At 45.5% G+C, this 19,142-nt stretch overlaps 5 protein-coding genes across 8 annotated transcripts in view; 3 read left to right on the forward strand and 2 right to left on the reverse strand.

Annotated features, from left to right (window-relative positions):
* glsb (glutaminase b) overlaps positions 1 to 432 on the reverse strand; it is a 33,767-nt gene extending 33,335 nt beyond the window's left edge. For 2 of the 3 annotated variants that reach the window (XM_038304075.1, XM_038304077.1), the window contains exon 1: positions 49 to 432. In XM_038304075.1, the coding sequence (XP_038160003.1) occupies positions 49 to 320 (272 nt within the window). In that variant the 5' untranslated portion in view covers positions 321 to 432. The remainder of the gene's footprint in view (positions 1 to 48) is intronic. The other variant, XM_038304076.1, reaches the window with a different exon arrangement.
* Positions 403 to 5,517, forward strand: LOC119795847 (peptidyl-prolyl cis-trans isomerase FKBP7-like). The gene is made up of 5 exons (XM_038304081.1): positions 403 to 472; positions 2,708 to 3,002; positions 4,256 to 4,407; positions 4,784 to 4,911; positions 5,327 to 5,517. The coding sequence occupies exons 1-5, from the start codon at positions 403 to 405 to the stop codon at positions 5,486 to 5,488; spliced, it is 807 nt and encodes a 268-aa protein (XP_038160009.1). The 3' UTR covers positions 5,489 to 5,517.
* A 2,484-nt stretch (positions 5,518 to 8,001) lies between these two features.
* osgepl1 (O-sialoglycoprotein endopeptidase-like 1) lies at positions 8,002 to 12,822 on the reverse strand. Of its 2 annotated transcripts, none has more exons than XM_038304099.1 (7): positions 12,592 to 12,822; positions 10,635 to 11,022; positions 10,361 to 10,565; positions 10,142 to 10,290; positions 9,314 to 9,444; positions 9,153 to 9,239; positions 8,002 to 8,334 (listed from the first exon to the last, which is right to left on the reverse strand). In XM_038304099.1, the coding sequence occupies exons 1-6, from the start codon at positions 12,753 to 12,755 to the stop codon at positions 9,164 to 9,166; spliced, it is 1,113 nt and encodes a 370-aa protein (XP_038160027.1). In that variant the 5' UTR covers positions 12,756 to 12,822; the 3' UTR covers positions 8,002 to 8,334; positions 9,153 to 9,163. The 2 variants fall into 2 exon arrangements, with proteins under 2 accessions (XP_038160027.1, XP_038160026.1); XM_038304098.1 differs by having other exon boundaries at positions 8,193 to 8,334; positions 9,168 to 9,239.
* Positions 12,790 to 15,426, forward strand: alkbh6 (alkB homolog 6). Its single transcript, XM_038304101.1, has 2 exons — positions 12,790 to 12,920; positions 14,354 to 15,426. Exon 2 carries the CDS (start codon positions 14,359 to 14,361, stop codon positions 15,061 to 15,063), a length of 705 nt encoding a protein of 234 aa, XP_038160029.1. The 5' UTR covers positions 12,790 to 12,920; positions 14,354 to 14,358; the 3' UTR covers positions 15,064 to 15,426.
* adat3 (adenosine deaminase tRNA specific 3) lies at positions 12,792 to 18,824 on the forward strand. The gene is made up of 2 exons (XM_038304100.1): positions 12,792 to 12,920; positions 17,764 to 18,824. Exon 2 carries the CDS (start codon positions 17,779 to 17,781, stop codon positions 18,769 to 18,771), a length of 993 nt encoding a protein of 330 aa, XP_038160028.1. The 5' UTR covers positions 12,792 to 12,920; positions 17,764 to 17,778; the 3' UTR covers positions 18,772 to 18,824.
* Positions 18,825 to 19,142: the final 318 nt, after the last annotated feature.

Here is a 19,142-nt window from a genome sequence, read left to right on the forward strand (position 1 = left end):
GTCACCCCCCCCCCCTCCTTTAATCCTCCATCGGTCTGAATCACCTACTTTTCTCCTTCGCCTCCATCCTTCTTCAGCTGCTCTTCCAGCTCCTCCGCTGCTGCTCCTTCTGTTTTCACGCAGTAGGAGCGGCGCTGTGCGGCGAAGGGCGCGGCGGCGCGGAGGGCCGCAGCGGCGGCAGCATCTCTGGGTCCAGAAGCGAAGCGGCGAAGGCTCCCGGGCGCCGCGGACCAGCTCTGCTCGGTGCGGCGGGGAAAGGGACGTTTGACGGCGGCTTGGAGACACTCCTTCAGGGCTGTGGAGAACCTGAAATGGAACATCTCAATCCTGTCCGGCTGTGAGGGAGAAACGTGTCCGGCTGACGAGAAGCTGCTTCTGGGAAGGAGGAGAATCAGAGGGTCGATGAGTCACCCGACACCGCGCTCCAAAAATAAATACCGCCGTCTGGCCCCGCCCTCCTCCTTTCTGATTGGTGGAAACACTTCCGCTTCTCTTTCTTCTTCGTTTTCTTCTGCTTCTTCTCTTCTTTTATGGCGGTTGGCAAACAACTTTAAGGTTCATTACCGCCACCTTCCGGACAGGAGTATGAATCAAACATTAAACTATTATATTCTGCCCATTCTTCTTTAAAAATCCCACAAACTGCATCCCCAGATTATTTATAAAAGAATCCCTTATATGTAATTTATTTTTCTTCCTATCTAACTCCCTATTCTCTTTCCTGATCATTTTTATTACATTCTAAAAAATTTGCTGTTTCTAATTATCCACAATAATTACAAAACCCCGTGCTATGCTTATTTTATTTATTATTTTATCTTATTATTATAATTCTATTTATTGTCATTATTTATTTGTTTTAGTATTATTTAATTTATTCCTTTATGTCCGCATCTTATTCTAGATATAAGATCTTCTTCTTCTTTTTAAATTCTATATTTCCTTAATTCTCCACCCTTTTTTTGAACACTATAATAAAATTTAAAATTCCCTCATTTATCCCACTGTTCTTGCCATTTCTTCTTGATTTACATTTTACAAATTTTTACTTATTTTAATATTTAAATCTTTTAAATATTCTTTTTTGCAGCAGTCTTAGCAAACCAACTCATTCCCTTTAACTCTGGGCAGGAATCCAAACTAGTTTAACATGAAAACCATCATGTTTAATCCTAAAAATTGAGTGAATAATCTCTAATATAATATATAATATCTTGTCTTGATTTTGAATTAAACTCTAGAATATTTTTTAAAGCACTACTTGAATCTGAACAAATAATATTCTTTTATTTCTCATAATATTTCAATCTGGAATTAAAAATGCTAAACCTACTTTTCATTTAACATTTTAGAAGCATCTGTGTTCATTTTTATAGATTCTGAATATGATTCACCGGCGCGCTGAGTCCCTCTGCTGGTCAACAGTAAAACTGCACCTATCAGCAGCTCCTCATAGGATGGAGGCCTGAAGAGAAAATATCTAAAAAATAAACTTATGAAATAAAATACTAAAGTTGTGTTGGTGAAACATATTTATAATAAACTTTTGTTTATTATTATTATTATTTCTTTATGTAACAGGCTTTGATTTGATCAATATTATAGATGTCAAAGTTTGTTTATTTATTCTTTAAATACTTTATTCTATCAAAACAAATATTTTCTCCTGATATTTATAAAAGTTATGCTGCTCATAACAGTTGCCGGTTGCCACAGCAACCACTAACTGAGTCCCTTTTATCTGCCAATGTGTTACTGTGGTCTGCATTAGGATCAGCGGTGTGTTTTCTTTACCAATATTTTATTTTAACATGTATTATAATCTAGTTTATTAAAAACAGGTTTTTTTATTTGTTATGTTGCCACTTTTAGTGTGTTTTTTGTCTGTTATTGTTGTGTATTTAGAAAAATGTTCACTGGGAAGCTTTTCTGTAGCTTGTTTAAGGTTATTTATTGAAAAATGGAGAATTAACCAGAATAAGAACATCTGGAAGCTTTTCTCTGTCTCTAGAGTTTATATGCAAATTAAATATACGTAAACAAATATTAATCACTTTAAATCTATACCGTTTGTTCTCATGATAACCTTTAATAACATGAAACAGTTTGATAATATATCATAAATCTAACTGCACATAAGAAGCACAATAAAACAATCAGACTAAAGTTTAAAGAGAGATTGTTTCGGTCTGGAATCAGTCTCTGGTCTTCAGGTTATTAATTATTCCTGATGTCTGATTGGCCAATAGAAGCTTCAGAAAACATTCCTGCTGTTTTTACTGGATGCTTTATGAGTTAGTGACTCCACAGATCTGAGGAACCAGGAGGCCCCTGAGGGCCTGAGAAGCTTAACCTGGCAAACATTTAAAATGACTGATAGCCTGTGAAGTGACTATTTGATCAAAACTAAAATTAAAAAAAACTTAAGACTTAAAGGTGATCAAACCAAAAGGTGAATTTAACTAAAACAGTCACCTGATGCAAAAAGGGTCAAAATCCAGATCTTTGTTTTATTCTCTGTTTAGACAAAACAGGTTACAGGCTTCACAGGATTCTGCTACTGATCTTTGACTGATTGACTGACTGACTGATTGACTGACTGACTGACTGACTGACTGACTGACTGACTGACTGACTGATTGACTGGTAGCAGTTTATTGGAGGTCGAAGCTCCTGTCAGACTGAACGCAGGGCTGAATAAACCCAGGAAGCCGCTGCCGTCGCGTCACCGTGACGTCATCGCCACCTCCAGAGTTTCCAAAGTTGCCACGAAAGCAGAGCGGGATGATGTGGAGGCTGGCTGGCTGCATCTTCTGCGTGTTTCTATCCTGGCCGCTCGGTTCGGGGCCCTCAGGGGCCGCAGCGGGGGCCCCGGAGGAGCAGGTCCGGATCGAGGTTCTGTTCAAGCCGGAGGAGTGCGGCAGGAGGAGCAGGAAGGGGGATCTGATCAATGCTCATTATGACGGCTACCTGGCGGAGGATGGCTCCAAGTTCTACTGCAGGTGAGTCCCACTGGGAGCGGAGCAGGAACTGGGAGCACTGGGTGGAGCAGGGCATGCAGACTGGGAGCTGGACCAGTTAGATCAACTGGTTTCCAGCCAGCAGTGATGGGGAGATGAAGCCTCATTGAACCGTTAAACCCTGCAGACCAAGAAGCTCCATGTGAAAATGTCTCCATCTGCTGGAGGAAAGAAGAACTACAGTTAGTAATATAATATAATTGTTTTTCTTGTTTTTTTCCCCATTTAAGTTCCTTTGGAATTGTTAAGGATTGGAATGTATAATAAAATCTTTTGTAAGTTGTTTTTTGTTTAAGTGTAAAATGTCTTATAAGAGAACAATCATTTAAGGTTCACAGTTTTTCTGCCATTTTAGTGAAATACCGTCACACTTGCAATGGTGCTCAAAATGGAAAGTTTTAGCCATTCTTATTCAAACATGATGGTTTTCGCACAGTTTTTGGTTTTAATCTGGTTGGAAGTTACAGTTCAACCAACCTTTTGGCTAAACCAACCTCTCTAATTTGGCAGAGTTTTTACCCAATCTATAATTTTACCTGGGCAAACCAATACAAATTGGTCTCATTCGCCAAAATATTTAACTATAATTGCAACTTTCAAAAGTGACCGGTGGGTCTGGAACCTTCAACCTGAGTGGAACTCTAACAGACGACACCATTAACATTGCTATCTATCCACTGGAGAGCAAATCTAATTAATACTAAAGTTACATCTGTGTCCAGTGACTTGCTCAGATTTTGATCATTACATTGTTTAATCAAACCAAAGTAATTTTAACCAACTAGATTGGTTGTTTTTCCAGCCAATCTATTCTTAGAATCTATCCCGCTGACAGCAGCTCTCCTCCAAACTCCATCATGTTGACTGAACACTGAGGCTGTTTAAATGCCTGTCAAAGTTCTTGAACTTTCTCAACATTTCCTGAAGTGGTTACCTGGTCTCACTGTAGCGAGGCTTCAGACGTCAACAGTTTTAGCCCCTCCCCTAAATGAATCACGCCTGTACACGCGCTTCGGGGAAACGCCCCCTTCATTACTCGCACACGCCTCGAAGCCTCGGCTCGTCTCATAATGTCAGTAGTTCTGCCCAACGCCAGGTCAGAGAGACCTCAGCAATGAGCTGAGGCATGGAGGCGGACTGGCCTAGTCAAAGGCCAGGCCTCAGTGCTGCTGGACGCTGTGATGTCCTGATATGTCGGGTTCTCAAACTGATTGGAGGTTCTGATTCTGTCCCAGCCGCCACGACAAAGAGGGCCACCCGCAGTGGTTCGTCCTGGGCGCGGGGCAGGTCATCAAAGGCCTGGACGTCGGCATGATGGACATGTGCGCCGGAGAGAAGAGGAAGCTGACGGTTCCGTCGACTCTGGCGTTCGGAACTACAGGAAAAGGTGGGTGGGTTAACAGGAATCGGACCCTCAGCCAGCTGGAGGTCAGAGGTTCTTAGTTTGTCCTGATGGTTCTTCTGTTTCTTTTTCGCAGCTGCGTTTGTCGCCTGGCATGTAGCGTGAGCATGCTCAGAGGGCTTTTCTTTGCATGAACAGAAAACTAACTGCTGTATCTGCGCCGCCTGAAGGGGGCGCTGCCTCTCAGGTTGGAACTGGCCTTCAGCACCTTGGGTTGTTGCAGTTTTTCCCTCATCTGCAGAGAGCTGCATGTCGTCAGCGTAGAGGCGAATCTTTTTCTCTGTTTCGTTTCTCTCCTGCTCAATGATTCGTAGGTTCCGATCTTTCGCCGTGCGTTCTGACGTCTTCTGACGCTTTTCAGGTCCGGTTCCTCCTAATGCCACCGTGGTCTTCGAGGTGGAGGTGTTCTCCGTGTCCAGAGGGCCTCGCAGCATGGAGGCCTTCCAGCAGATGGACCTGGACAAGGACAGAAGTCTGGATAAGGCTGAGGTAACCGTCGTCTGCTGGAACCCAGCGGCTCTACGCCTTTTATGGTCAAACATGGCTTCCAGGCAGGGGCCGATTTACCTTTCGGCTAAACAAGGCGGTAGCTACACATAACTCTGTTCATGTGTAGTTAATACAACTATTCCTTATTTGTGCGCATTAATTATGTTTTTGATAAAAATCCTTTGGCTAAAAGTCATCCTGCCCCCTCCCACACCTGTTGCTACACACCCTGAGTCAGAAAGCTAAACAAACAAAGCAAACTGTCTGAGGTCCAGGAGGCTCTCCAGGACCTCCAGGTTCTCCAGGACCTCCAGGTCCGCCCCTCCTTCTGTTCAGGTTTCTCTTCCTCTTTAAGTCTGATCTTGCATTAAAAGGTTCAAACCAAGTGGACTGAAACTGGTTCTGTTGCTTCCAGGTGAAAGAGTACCTGAAGCTGGAGTACGAAAAAGGCGGGAAGCCTCGGGAGGAGCCGTTCTACGAGAAGCTCCTCACCGACATCTTCTGGAAGAGCGACCAGGACGGCGACGGCCTGATCAGCGCCAAGGAGTACAACATCTACGAGCGGGACGAGCTCTAAAGCTCCGCCTCATTCCGGGGAGAGAACTGGGTGGAACCAGCCCGGCGCCGCCGGGTTCCGAACTGATCCAGACGTCTTCCTCTGATCCCTGATTAATCCTCCGTCTCTCTGCCGTCTCATCCAATCAATGCAGAGACTGAAAACTGTGATTTTATTTTAGTTTTTGTACGGTTTTGGAACGATACCAGACCCAGAAGCGGCGGCTTTAGGTTCTACAGACGGGAACCCAGATAAAGAGTCAGGAGACGGTGGGCAGAACCGGAGAGAAACGGACCTGTCCGGACCGGGCCTCTGGCAGAATCAGATCAGAACCACTTATTGGGCGAAAATCACTGAATTAATAAAAAAGTGACAAACTTTCTGTTTTTATTTGGTATTTATTTCATTGTTGATCCATTAAGATAAAAAAATACAACCACAAGGTCAGTTAGAGGATTATAAGGAAGCAGCGGTGGTGTCAAAAGTTCACACATTTATTACTTCAGTAGAAGTATAGATACTGCAGTTTAAAAACACTCTGGTAAAAGTTGAAGTATCAACTTGACCTCTTTACTCAAGTAAAAGTGAAAAAGTATGCGCTCCAAAAACTACTTAAAGTATAAAAGTATAAAGTAACCTTTAAAAAAACAGCCAGATGCCGCTATATGAACTCAAAGCTAAATTTTTTGACTATTTCTATAAATCCTCTGAGATAGGTCCAAGGATGAGGGAGGTCTTGTTGGTCTCCGTCTCCCGATACGCTCTCGCCTGTTTTGACCTTTCAGACATTTCAGCATCTTTTTCTGAATCCCACATTGTAGCATGGCATAGACAATTCACGTTAGCAGTTTGAAGAACACCTGCTTGCTTCTGATGATTTCCTTTAGCTAACCAATGAGTGTTTGCGTTCTATGACTCATCCAATCACACTAGTTTTCACTAGATGTGGGTGGAGCCAATGATCTGCATTGGATGGAGCACATCCAATGCATCTATAAATCCATCTATAGCTGATGGATCCTATAGTTTAGTCTGCAGACTAACATTAGTCTGGCTATCTCAGACTGACTGGAAGACGTTGAGTTAGACATTGACACCGGGTCTAACGTTAGAAAATAGAAAGTAGAGAAAATGGAAAGTCGTTCTTTATGAAGTGGATGATGCCGTCGTTTCTGGTTTATTTCTCATTTGAAAGGGTCATGAAATATGTTGCAGGTTATATTGAGGGGAAAAAACAACTCAAACATTTGACCCTATATATATATATATATATATATATATATATATATATATATATATATATATATATATATATATATCATGCATTATTAGACATGTAATCATGTTAACAATGTAATGAATACATTTATGTTACATGTACACCATCAATTTTGCACTTTTGGCTCATCTGTATTATTCTGCTCCATTAACACATTAATTTTATTGTGATGGATTCTATAATATGTTATATTAGATGATTTATTGACTCCATAATGACTTCAATGTGATGGGCCTATTTTGTTTTTTTAATTCAATTCAGTTTATTTCTATAGCGCCAATTCACAACACAAGTCATCTCAAGGCTCTTTGCAGTTCACCTGATCATCCAGTCATTGATTATTCTAAGTTAAAGTTAATCTACTGATGCTATGAAACAGCCAGTCTTTGTCAAAGTAATAAATTTATGTTTATTTTAAAAGTCTTAAATCCCCCTGAAAATGAGAACATCATTGTTGTTCCATGCTGTAGCGCATTAATGGTTTACATTTTGGCCAGTCTAATTAGAGAGTACCAATATGGCGGCCGGCGGCTTCACTTCAACCCCGTAATAACCAACGGGCAATCAGCAATCCAGGGAATAAATAGAAATTAGTGGATTGAGCGGTAAACTGGTCTTATTCCCAGTTAGTCAGGATGTTCTGCAGGATCACAGCACTTCTTTCTCTGCTGAATCTCAACAGCAGCAAGTTGGAGATCAGATGAAGTCCTTTAGGAACGAACTGTATGTGGTTATGAATTATAACTTCTATATGTTTCTGGTAAATTAATGGTATTTTCATTATAATTCAATCATTTAAAGCTTATTTGTTTGGAAAACAGTCACTGAATCCTTTCTTTCTCGTCAGAACATAAACTGATGAATCTAATCTGGAGGTGCAGTTCCACTGCCTGTCCACTAGATGGTGGTGTTCTGCAGAACTAAAACTCCTGCTGCTCCACAGAAGTTCAGCCTGATTTCAGCATTTTTATGAGTAAACAAGCAAATGTAAGAAAAAAAATCACAAATTTACTAAATTAAAACAAATATAACAGAAAAAGGACCGACTGAATAACAAACAAGAAAATTTAGGAGAAAAGATGCGCAAGATTTAAACGTACATATGTGGAACAATCCATTATAATACCTGTTAAAGTATGTTAAATAAAGCACAAGTAAATGTATCATTAATTGTAAATAATCTCATAAATTTACATGTTAGTAATCTTATAAATTCGCTATTTGTTTCCTTCTAAATAATTTTAACTAATGACTAAATGATATTAACTAAATAATTATAAACTAATAATTTATAATCTTGTGAATTTGCTTGTTTTTACTTGGAAATTTGTCACTTTAAGCTTTGAATGTCCCTAATATGCTGCCATACTTTATTAAGTTGAAGCTCAGAAAATGTTGAAGGTTTTTCTTTAATCACCGAGAGGAAAAACAATCAATAAATCAGAAAACTTAATGAAAATAAGTTTATTAATAAATTAGAGAAGAAACGGGTCGGACTCTGGTTCAGTCGGGGATCTTGATCCGGAGCGACGGTAGCCTGATGGCGGCCGCCCTCACCTCCGCTGAGATGTCCACACCCAGCGGCGCTCTGCAACAGAACCGGATCAGAACATGTCAGAACATGCAGGTCTGCTCAGACGTTTGTCCGTTTCTATTCAATGATTTAAGCCAAAACAAGGCGTTGATTTTGGTCCGTTCTATAAAACCTGGTTGGAAGTTCTGACCCTAACCCTATTTCTGACATTTAAAATTAAAAAATCTTCCTGGATGGAAGAGAAACGTCTTCAAACTTGGAATAAAGTCCAGAGGATTGATTTGAACTTTTTGGACCTGAATGACTGAGAATCTGTTTCCCTCACTAAGCCTCTGGCAGCATTCTGATATCGGACCCGTCCTTCTCGCTCAGAACCGCCTCTCACTGCTGATCCTTGAATCTTTCACATGGTTTAGTTCCAGTCCAGAACCGTTTGGTCCAAAGTTTGAGTCCAAAGTTTCCAATTCATCAGCAGAACTGGAAACCAAACGCACCCAAAGCATGATGCTGCCTCCTCTGTGCCTCAGAACCGGGTCGGGGTTCTGGATCCGCTGAATCTTTGTCCGTCTGACTGATCCTCCAGGATATGTTTGGGTTTTCCAGATGTTGGTGCTTCCAGATCAGCAGATGTTCAGAAACGGCTCCTAAACTCTTTTCTCAGCGCCTCTAAAGATGGACCTCAGATCTTTCCAGATGTTCTGACCCAACAGAACTGCTAAACTATCCTTTAAAGACTAAACTGGTACCAGACCAAGGCGACCAGAAAACCCAGAACTTTGTTTCTCCAAAAGGAAGAACAAAGATTTAAAAGCAGCAAATATTTGGATGATTTCATGGAGATGGGAGCTTCTGTCCAGATCTTCTCCACTGACCCGTTTCAGACTCACTTTGGCTCGTAGCTGACGTCCACGTCCGGCGCCAGCACGCCTCTTCCTTCTCTCAGACGCTCCACTCCATTCCTGCCCAGAAGAAGAAAACCCAACGAGTCAGACACCAAACCTGACACCATGTAGAGTGTGAAAGGAGGACCCACCATGCAATCATCACGCCGTTGTCTGTGCAGAACCGGGCCGGAGGACAGAGCAGCCGGAGTCCGGTCCGCTCTGCAATGATGGTCAGAACCTTTCGGATGTACTGGTTGCTGGCAACTCCTCCAGAGAGAACCTGGAAAAGGAGCAGGAGACAATCTACATGTGCGGCTCTAGAAACCATGTTTTAATGCTACCAGAATCAGAATCTGCAGAGATGTTCAGATGATTCCAGTTTAAAAACAAACTCCTTCCACCTCCAGAATATTGCAGATATGATAAATATCCTGTCCAGGACTGATGCTGAGAAACACGTCCATGAATCTGTCACTTTAATGCTGGAATCCTCCGTTTATCAGGACGTCCACAAACTGATGAGCTTCTAGTTAGGGTGGCTCAGGTTATCCTGAGCTATCTCTATAGTTGTGCCGCTATAGGCTTAGACTGCTGGAGGACATAGGGACCCCTTTTTCATCATTCTGCTTCATTCTATCTCTATTCTCCCACTCTGCAGAATCTGTTAGTTCAATCTCTAACGTTCTGCTCTCTCTGCTTTTTCTCATAGTAGCTTCATCTGGTCTGTTCCTGTTCGGCTGGGACTACTTCCTGTCTTCTGTTTACCTGCTAAACCAGGAGGAGCCGATCATATAAAGGTAACGATTGGATTCAATCAGCATCAGAAATAATTAATCTGATTAATCGATTATTAAAATGAATGTCAACTTATTTATTAATCAATTAATTGTTAAAGGAAAAGTCTGGCCATATTTTGTGAAGTTCTTTAAATGTGAAATGGTTCCATCGTGTCCAGGAGGTGAAACACAGCGGCTCACCAGCGTCGGCTCATCAGGAGGCAGCAGGCGGTTGGTTCTGCAGAACAGGGCGGCCCGGTGGGTCCTCTTCGCCAGATGCATGGCGACGGTGTGCTGAGCCGCCGCTGCGATGTCATTCACGCTGGACAGCAGGGTTCCTTCCTGTACGCCTGCAGAGGGAGGCCGGCTGTGACTGCGGCGGCTGGACGTCTACGGCGAGACGCCCGGACGCCTCCTTACCTTCCTCCTCCTCCTGCTTCTGGATCGCCATGGTGATCTGGTTCCGCAGTCCGGCGAAGGAGAAGCAGCAGTCTGGAGTTTGTCCCATCGGTGTCCTGAAGCCAAACCTCCTTCTGTCTCCGTCCTTGGCCAGCAGCTCTATGGCCTCGCCGCCACTCAGCGTGGAGCAGCGGGGGTGCTTCCTGAGGGACAGACGTCTGGCCACCTGAGGACCAGCAGAGATCAGCGTCTGGTAACCTCAGCACCATCTGCCGCCGCGCTCCCAAAGCTGTACCTTGTCCAGTGTGTCTCCCGGAGCTTCGTCCAGCGTGCGTCCCAGGAGCAGGAAGTCATCCACGCCTCGCGCCACGGCCAGGAGGGCGTGGCCCCCGGACACCAGCAGCACCAGGAAGGGGAAGCTGACGGCGTGGAGCATCCTGACGGTCAGGGCGTGGGCCTCCATGTGGTGGACGGGGATGAACGGCTTGTTGTGCTGCCTGACGAACGCCTGGCTGAACCGCAGGCCCACGCCGAGGCTCAGGGCCAGACCGGGCTTCACGGTGGCGGCCACGGCGGCGAGCTCCGCCGGAGCCACGCCGCTCCGCTGCAGGGCCTCCTGGACCACGCGCTGGATGTTTGCTCTGTGGAGCTCCTGGGCCACTGTGGGGATGATGCCGCCCGACCTGAAGGGGAGACAGAGACGGTTCTGGTTCTGATCTCTGGACTTTAACTAGGCCACTAAATACTGTGAATCTTCTTTTTCAGACTTTTTTTTTGCAGATTAGCTAATTTATGATGAGCTGAGGCCTCTGAACAGAACGCTACCTGGACGCATCTCTCTAGAGCAAGAGTGTAACTGGTAGGGGCGCTCTAAGGGTGGGGGAGCTCTAAGGGTGGGGACTGATGGACCTACAGTTTCTCCGCCCAAACGCTTTCATTAGAGTTTTTGTATTTTCCAAAATTGAGATCAAACATCTATTTATTAAATGCTTCCTATTGTTCACAATAGAACCAAAATAAACTGATGTTTACATTTATGAGCAGTTAGAAATTAATTTATATTTAAAAAAATTATGAATGAAGATGAATAACAGACTTTGTTTGAAGACGTTTCTCTTCCCATCCAGGACTCTTTTTCAATTCAAAATGTCAGAAATAGCGTTTAGTTCCAGGTTTTATACAGTGGACCAACAAAGCCTTGTAATGGCCTAGAAAACATGCAGATTGAAACCTGAACACCATCTTCACTCCTTAATGGCCTGAAATACCAGATACTGGCCCATTCCTCTGAAAAGGCAGTCGTTAAGGGTCATTGTTGGCCTGGCTGACCATGAGAGATGTTTTGTTCCCCTGCATAGTGATGAGGGATGAGATGGTATTGGGAAGGAATCAACTCTATCGCTGCATTGTAGGTTTTTGAGAGCTGAAATCTGAGTCTTTATGCAGGGAAAGAAAACATCTTTCCAGGTCAGCCAAGCCAACAATGAGCTTTAACGACGAGCTGGTTTTCCAGTTTCAATCTGCATGTTTTCTAAGCCGTTAAAAGGCTTTGTTGGTCCGCTCTCTAAAACCTGGAACTCAACGCTAATCCAGACATTTGAAACTGACAAAGCCTTGGGAATGGGCAGTCGTTGGGTTCGACTATCCATTCCTAAGGGGCGGACCCGTCCGTTCCATTCAATCTGCATGTTTTCTGAGCCAAAACAAAGTGATTATTGGTCCGCTCTATAAAACATGGAACTCAACGCTATTTCTGACATTTTCAATTCAAACTTGGAAACAAAGTCCAGTGGATTGATTTCTTAACTTTTGGGAATGACTTTGACCTGGATGACAGAGAATCTGCACCATCTTTAGGTTAAAGGTGTTCAGGTCTGCAGCGTGGGTCCATTCCTCTGAGTAAAGGGACTGGTCTCAGACCAGTAGGTCTATGTTGTTCTAATGCTCCACAGAGCAGCACAGCTAGTTAGTCTCTGGAATCTTAACTGGTTTTTCACTATGATGTTCTGGTTTCTAAAAGAGATCAGTCTGATGAGAGCAAAGAGCCCATATCATCACACCGTCACTGCTGTGCCGGACATCTGCTGTTGATGCAGATCCACTGTAAGTTCTGCTGTTGTCTTTCCACCCTGACATTGTTCTCCAGATCAGCTAACTGACTGAATTAAATAACTTTAGTTTTGGACCAGGGTTCTAGAACCTCCAGCCGTCCATGGCTGCTGGACCCGGACAGTAAACGCTGTGACACCCACCTCAGATGGACCTCTTTCTGAGAATGCAGGGATTCACCCAGAATGGTTCCGGTTCCGTCCATCACAGCGGCTCCGGTATCATCGCAGCTGGTCTCGATGCCCAGAACCAACCTGCTGGCTAAGGTGTGTTTGGACCGCAGCAGCCTCACCTTTGAGGGAAACATCGCGGCTCCAGGCCGTGAAAACAACGCGAGAAAACACGGAGCTTACGGCGGAACGTAGTGATCTTTTCTCGTGCAGCCCGGACACCTTTCACGGTTACACACAGATGGAGCTCTTCAGCGCGGCTTCTATTCAATAAACAGTGTTTCTATCGGGAAATCAGTCAGGTTAGTTTTTCTTTTTCTTTACTTTTGTGTTTCTAAATGTTGAAACTTGGAGCTGATTTTGTCAGACATGTCTGCTTTATTCTCTAACTGGTTTAAAACGGCTTAAAATGACCCGTTTCCGTTCAGGAAACATGCCTCTCCTTTAAATGCATTAAAATCCTTTTATTCAAAATACTTTTTGGAGAATATCGATAGTTTTACTTTCTAAATATTTATTATAAGCGTTTGTTTTTGCCTAATTAAATAGGGCGTGTCTATTGATGGGTTAATGGGGCATATTAAGGCCAAACTATTGATTCTGTCTGGCAGAATACTGACACCTGCTGGACATGTGGAGATACTACAGGCAGCTTATTATTAAACTTAATTGATTGGATGACCTAATTCAATGATATCATTTAAGTTATTGTAGGTTAAATTATATTGTTTCATATCTATGTTTAAATTGAAAATATCTTTGATATTTTTAGATGCATCCAATAAAAAATGGAAACATTTATCATAAGGTCAAAATTATGAACAAACAGAAAATGTGGATGAGGATGCTGCTGGATTAGGATTTAAAACATTTTTTAATACAATAAGAACAGTAAATAAACTAAGAGTCAATTTGAAGTTAACTTAAATTCTGACAAGTTGAGAGATAACAGAGGAAAATTATGACACAATAAGAAAATAAATAATTAGTCTCATTAACTGATCAATCCTCGGTTCCAAATGAACGGGAACCGGACTTCCTGCAATCATCCTGACGTCGGTCCAGAAGGTTCTGCAGCAGCCTGAGGTTGGAGCGCTGCTCTTTCAGCACCTGGAGGTCCAGGTGGGCTCGGTTCTGCTCTCTGGTTTACAGACGAGATGAGAAACAGAACCAAAGGTTTTTCAGGAAACAAGAAGTCCTCCAGCTGTGGACCTTCTGGTTCTGTTCAGCTCTACCGGTTCTGTTACTATAAACAGATTTTAAGAGGAAAGGAGGAATGAAAACCGGATCAGTTCCGTCCATCAGCCCAGAGAACGGTTCCGTTAAACCGGAACCGCCTCAGAACTGAAAGGTTCTGCTGATCCGATTTATTCCAGGATCTATAGAACTGGATCAGAACCAGGAAGCAACACACCAGATCGACGAAGAGGATTTCTGATCCAGAAAAGTGGGTCTGCTGAGCCGGACCTCAGTGTTCTACAGAACCTCTGGCCCACTGTGCTGCCGTTACCATGGCGATCTACTAATTCAGCCTGGTAGGAAGCTGAACTGGACCAGAACTGGCAGAGGAAAGGGGTCAGACACCGGACCTTAGGGGGCGGGTCTTCTGATGTCATGCTGAGGTTCTGAGTCCTGTACCGGACCGGAACCAAGCAGCAGCCCAGCAGAGACCCGCTTTGCTTTAGGTTCTGTTCAGAACTCTTCTTTAATTCTGGTTCTGTCGCCTCTCCCAAAGGAGCCATGCAGCGTCCCGGTCCGGTTCTGGAGCATCTGGAGCGGTTCCGGGTCCCTGAAGCTCCACAAACGGTGTTTTACGTCCCGGACTTCGTATCGCCGGAGGAGGAGTCCTTCCTCCTGGAGCGGGTCTACCGCTCCCCCAGAACCAAATGGACCCAGCTGTCGGGTCGGCGGCTCCAGAACTGGGGCGGGCTGCCGCATCCCAGAGGCATGATGGTGGAGGAGGTTCCGGACTGGCTGCAGAACCTCTGCGAGAAGATCTCCTCTCTGGGCGCCTTCGGGGGGAACCGGGCCAACCACGTTCTGGTGAACGAGTACGGACCGGGCCAGGGCATCATGCCCCACCAGGACGGCCCGCTGTACCACCCCACCGTCAGCACCGTCAGCCTGGGCTCACACACCCTGCTGGACTTCTACCGGCCCGTCAGCGGCCTGGAAGGGGCGGAGCCACAGACCCAGCAGAACCGCTACCTGTTCTCCCTGCTGCTGAGGCCGCGCAGCCTGCTGGTCCTGCAGGACGACATGTACCAGAACCTGCAGCACGGCATCCAGGAGCGGGACCGGGACACGTTGACCCGGCAGGTCCTGAACCTGTCTGCCGCCGAGGCCCGGTCCGGGGAAACGCTGCTCAGGGGAACCCGGGTGTCCCTCACCATCAGACACGTCCCCAAGGTGGTCAGAACCAGGCTGGTTCTGGGGAGGAGATGAGAGGCTGGATGTGACCGGGTCGGCGCCGCAGGTTCTGAAAAACTGGAACCAGAACCATCAGCCCTGCTCCTATAAAATCATCAGAGCCGCAACGTTCCAGATCGATTCAGCAGCTTTAAAGACTGATTAAAGGCTTTTATTTTGGAGGGACTTGTTCTTGTTTCCATAGTAACCAAATCAAACTAAAAGTTCTTCCTGAAATCTACAGAATAAACCCAGAATGAGACGAACCAGAACCTGCTGGTTCTGATCAAATCAAATACCAGTGATGGTGAGATGGACTAACTGCTGCCACCTGGTGGACAGTAGCTGTAAAAGATGTAAAGATGAAACTTTAAATTAAATGTTTTCTGATGCAAAAAAGTTCTGATGGTGTCATTATGAGAAAAACCAATGGAGAGATGGTTCTGTTCTGTTTTCATAACTTTTCTAAAGTGTCGGGCTTCATGCGGTTCCCCTTAGTGGACGTTTAGAACCTTAACATGAAAATATGATAGATTATTAAAGGAAAAGTCGCTCATATTCAGAATCCAAACGTCTGAAAGTTCTTTAAATGTGAAATTATTCCGTCCTGTTCAATAAATGATCAGTGTTTTTAATTCAGAGTCATTTTCATGTGAATGTGCTTTACTGGAGGCATCCATGTTTGTCAAAGAACACTACTGCCACCTACTGGTTAGTGACATTGTCACGGTGCGGTATCGGCTGTTGATCAAGTCCCAGTGCTGTATCTGGTGTTTGTCACAACGCGCTATTATCCAAGTCATCTTGAAAACATTCTTCTTCCAAATGTTGGCTACATATTACGGGTTTTTTCTCTGGCCAGAAGTTCGATGGCAAATCCTCCCTCTTCAAGTTGGCGATCCAACGACCAACCCGTCCGTGGAGGATCAGGAATCAGAAAGGTGGAATAACTCTTTTTTTCACTTTTACCCGATGTATTCCAGCATCCAGCTGCCATGCACGTGGGCATTGTCAGTTTCACTATAGCTCTGGTGAATTTCAATGGTGAAGTCCTCTGGAAATCTTCAATAATTGTTGTTGATTGCAGATGTGTCTAGTAGTTCCCATTGATTTAGCTTGGAAAGCGGGGAGAATGGCGCTAGGCTTACTGCACCGTGACGTCACTGCTGGAAGATGGCAGGAGGGAGGGGCTACTAGATTTGGGCAAAAATGGCCGCTCCCAGACTCAGTGACCGTTACGAAAATTAATTACATTTTTTTACTCATTAACGCTGAATTCATTAAATCACTGCAAACATTTTAGTTTTAGGAATAAATAATGATCAGACTTTTCCTCTAACATGATGACTCGATGAGATGAAAGGAGTCTGATCTTCTACTGCTTGGTTGGAAAGAAAACCTGCTGGAACCAGTTTGAGATCTACGGAAGAGGATTAGGGCCACTAAAAAAAAGATTTTATTTCTTTATTTAAATTTTATTTCAGTGTAATGAGAAAAAAGTCAGAATTCTAACAGCTAACCAACATGTTAGCATCCAGCAGCAGCCATGTCTGTTTTAGAGATTAGCTCTATTGTTTTAATCACCTTCTGCTCCTCCTTTAATGAAATCACCATTAATGACACTCTGGAATATAAAAACTCACTAATTTCCACTATTTTTCACCAATGTTTTACTGTTCCTTCCAAACAACTCACACCTTTGTCAGTGAAGCCGAGTCCTCCACATCCTTCATGGTGCTCATCTAATTTAAGATTCTGAGAAAAAAGTCAGAATTCAGACTTTTTTTCTCATATTAAACTGAAATAATTTTTAAAAATCAGTTAACTTTATTTGATTTTTTTCAGTCTTCCATAGAGATCCCTAACCTGACAACAGCCAGATGCATGTCTCGCTCCGCCTAGCTCCACTCACATACATCTGGGAACCCGCCATAGGAATTGCCTTCACTGAAGGCTGGGCCTTATCAAAACTCCTTGCATATGATTGGATAAGCCACTTGTCTGTCATCTTTATTGACGTGCTATTTCAACCACTCACACCGAAGCTAACCCGTGATGCTGTGAGAGGAGGAGCCATTTGGTAGATCAAGCTCTTGCCAAATCCGGTCAGAAGAAGGGCGAAAACATCGTTTCCACCAACAAAAGCCTTCAAAGCCGTTTTTGATGTTCTTTTAATGAAACAATATCAGATAGATTGGACAACACAGAAGAAATAGCAGCATCAATGCTAACGCTTGCTTCCTCAATGCGAGCCGCCATTGTTGGAATCTCACGGTCGCTTCTCCACTCCAGGACACACCCACCCTGCGTCCTGATTGGACAGACCATAAATTCGGTTGGGGAAATCACTTTCAATGAGCGGGTTCCCAGATGTATGTGAGTGGAGCTGGGCGGAGCGAGACATGCATCTGGCTGTTGTCAGGTTAAGAGATCCTGTTCTAGACTGAAACTTCTAGATCTGTTTTTCTAGAATTAAACATTTTAGAAAAAAATCCTCCTTCCATTCTTCATCATCATCATCTGAATGTTCTGAATGAAGATTCTTTTCTATCGGGTCGTTGTTCCAGAACCGTTTCCCTGCTTGGTTCAGTCCTCCAGGTTCTGGAGGTTCTGACCCGTGTGGAGAACCGGACCTGAGAGGGTCTTTGTTCTGGAGACGTTAGGAACCAGAACGGTTGAATATCTGCTGTGGTTCTGATCCGCTTGGTTCTGATTGACCCGTTTGTTCTGTGGCAGGAGGACGGCGCCGCCATGGAGCCGCAGGTGAAGCGCCGGAAAGGGTCCGATTGCGGCGGTTCCGAGTCCTGGGTGGCCGAGCCGGTTCTGTCCGATGAGCAGTCGGCGGACGTGGAGCTGGTGGCGGTCTACGCCGCGCCGGTCCTGGACAGGAAGCAGACGTCCCGGCTGGTCCGGCAGCTGAACGCCGTCTTCCCGCTGGACGGCCTGCAGCACCTCAAACGGGTTCGGACCGCCCGGGACCAGAACAGCCCCCACCCTCTGGAGGTTCTGCTGTGCCGGAGCGGCGAGGCCGCGGACGCCGCTGAGCTTGGCTCCCTCCTGCCCTCCGACGGGAACAGCTGGGAGGGACTGGGCCGGCCGTTTGTGGTTCTGGTTCCGGCCCGGCCCCCGCTGACCCGGCCTCAGTTCCAGCAGGCCAGCAGCTTCTGGCCCACCTCCTTCCACGAGGACAAGAGGGTGACGGAGGCCCTGAGGGGGGCGCTGTTCAGCCCCCAGCAGAGGGCCGCCATGACGTCCTTCATGGTCGCCGCGGTAACCGTCGCCAGGGCGGCCGCCCGGCTGGGCATGGAGGCGGTGGGCGCCGCGGTGGTCGACCCGGAAACGGAGCGGGTGGTCGCCGTGGGACACGACCTGAGGGGGGAGCACCCGCTGCTGCACGCCGTCATGGTCTGCATCGACCTGGTGGCCCAGAGCCAGGGGGGGGGCTGGTACCGGAACCAGAACCGGTACCCGGCCTGCAGCTTCGCCCCCGCCGGGCAGCAGGGCGGCGCCGAGCCGTACATCTGCACCGGCTACGACCTGTACGTCACCCGGGAGCCCTGCGTCATGTGCGCCATGGCGCTGGTCCACTCCCGCATCGGACGGGTCTTCTACGGTACCGGCTCGGCCCACGGCGCCCTGGGCTCCAGGATGAAGATCCACGTCCACAAAGACCTGAACCACCGCTTCCAGGTCTACAGCGGCGTGCTGAGGGGGGAGTGCCAGGCTCTGCAGGGGGACGCTTAGACCAGAACCAGAACTTACGACCTTTTTTATTCTAAATAAAGTTTTAGTTTTTATTTTCTGATCTTTTTATTTATTTGCAGCTAAAATGATTTAAATTCAGAGTTTAATCAGAACCATCAGATTCTACGACCCGAACCAAGCAGCTGGTTCTGGTTCCTCCTGTCCGCCTCCAGAGGTCCAAACCGTCTCAGCAGGTTCAGATCTACAGTTCAAAGGTCAACGCTCAGAACCGAGTCCATCTGAACCGAACCCGACCAGCGGGTTCTACAGTGGCCTAGTCAAAGTCCAGACCTCCAGTCCCAGATTTATCGGGTCCAACAGAACCTCTGCCATATTCAGCGGACTGCGACGGGAAGAACGGGTCGGATCGC

The sequence above is a fragment of the Cyprinodon tularosa genome, unplaced genomic scaffold (genome assembly GCF_016077235.1).
Source record: "Cyprinodon tularosa strain WSP-4 unplaced genomic scaffold, ASM1607723v1 ctg525, whole genome shotgun sequence".
In the NCBI taxonomy this organism is placed as follows: domain Eukaryota; kingdom Metazoa; phylum Chordata; class Actinopteri; order Cyprinodontiformes; family Cyprinodontidae; genus Cyprinodon; species Cyprinodon tularosa.

Coding starts and splice junctions, on each gene's coding strand:
- LOC119795847 (XM_038304081.1), top strand. CDS start 403: ATGAGTCACCCGACACCGCGCTCCAAAAATAAATACCGCCGTCTGGCC. Junction 473..2,707: donor GCCCTCCTCCTTTCTGATTG/GTGGAAACACTT, acceptor GAATAAACCCAG/GAAGCCGCTGCCGTCGCGTC. Junction 4,408..4,783: donor GTTCGGAACTACAGGAAAAG/GTGGGTGGGTTA, acceptor GACGCTTTTCAG/GTCCGGTTCCTCCTAATGCC.
- osgepl1 (XM_038304098.1), bottom strand. CDS start 12,755: ATGTTTCCCTCAAAGGTGAGGCTGCTGCGGTCCAAACACACCTTAGCC. Junction 10,291..10,360: donor GAAGCAGGAGGAGGAGGAAG/GTAAGGAGGCGT, acceptor CTCCCTCTGCAG/GCGTACAGGAAGGAACCCTG. Junction 9,240..9,313: donor AACGGCGTGATGATTGCATG/GTGGGTCCTCCT, acceptor TCTTCTGGGCAG/GAATGGAGTGGAGCGTCTGA.
- alkbh6 (XM_038304101.1), top strand. CDS start 14,359: ATGCAGCGTCCCGGTCCGGTTCTGGAGCATCTGGAGCGGTTCCGGGTC.
- adat3 (XM_038304100.1), top strand. CDS start 17,779: ATGGAGCCGCAGGTGAAGCGCCGGAAAGGGTCCGATTGCGGCGGTTCC.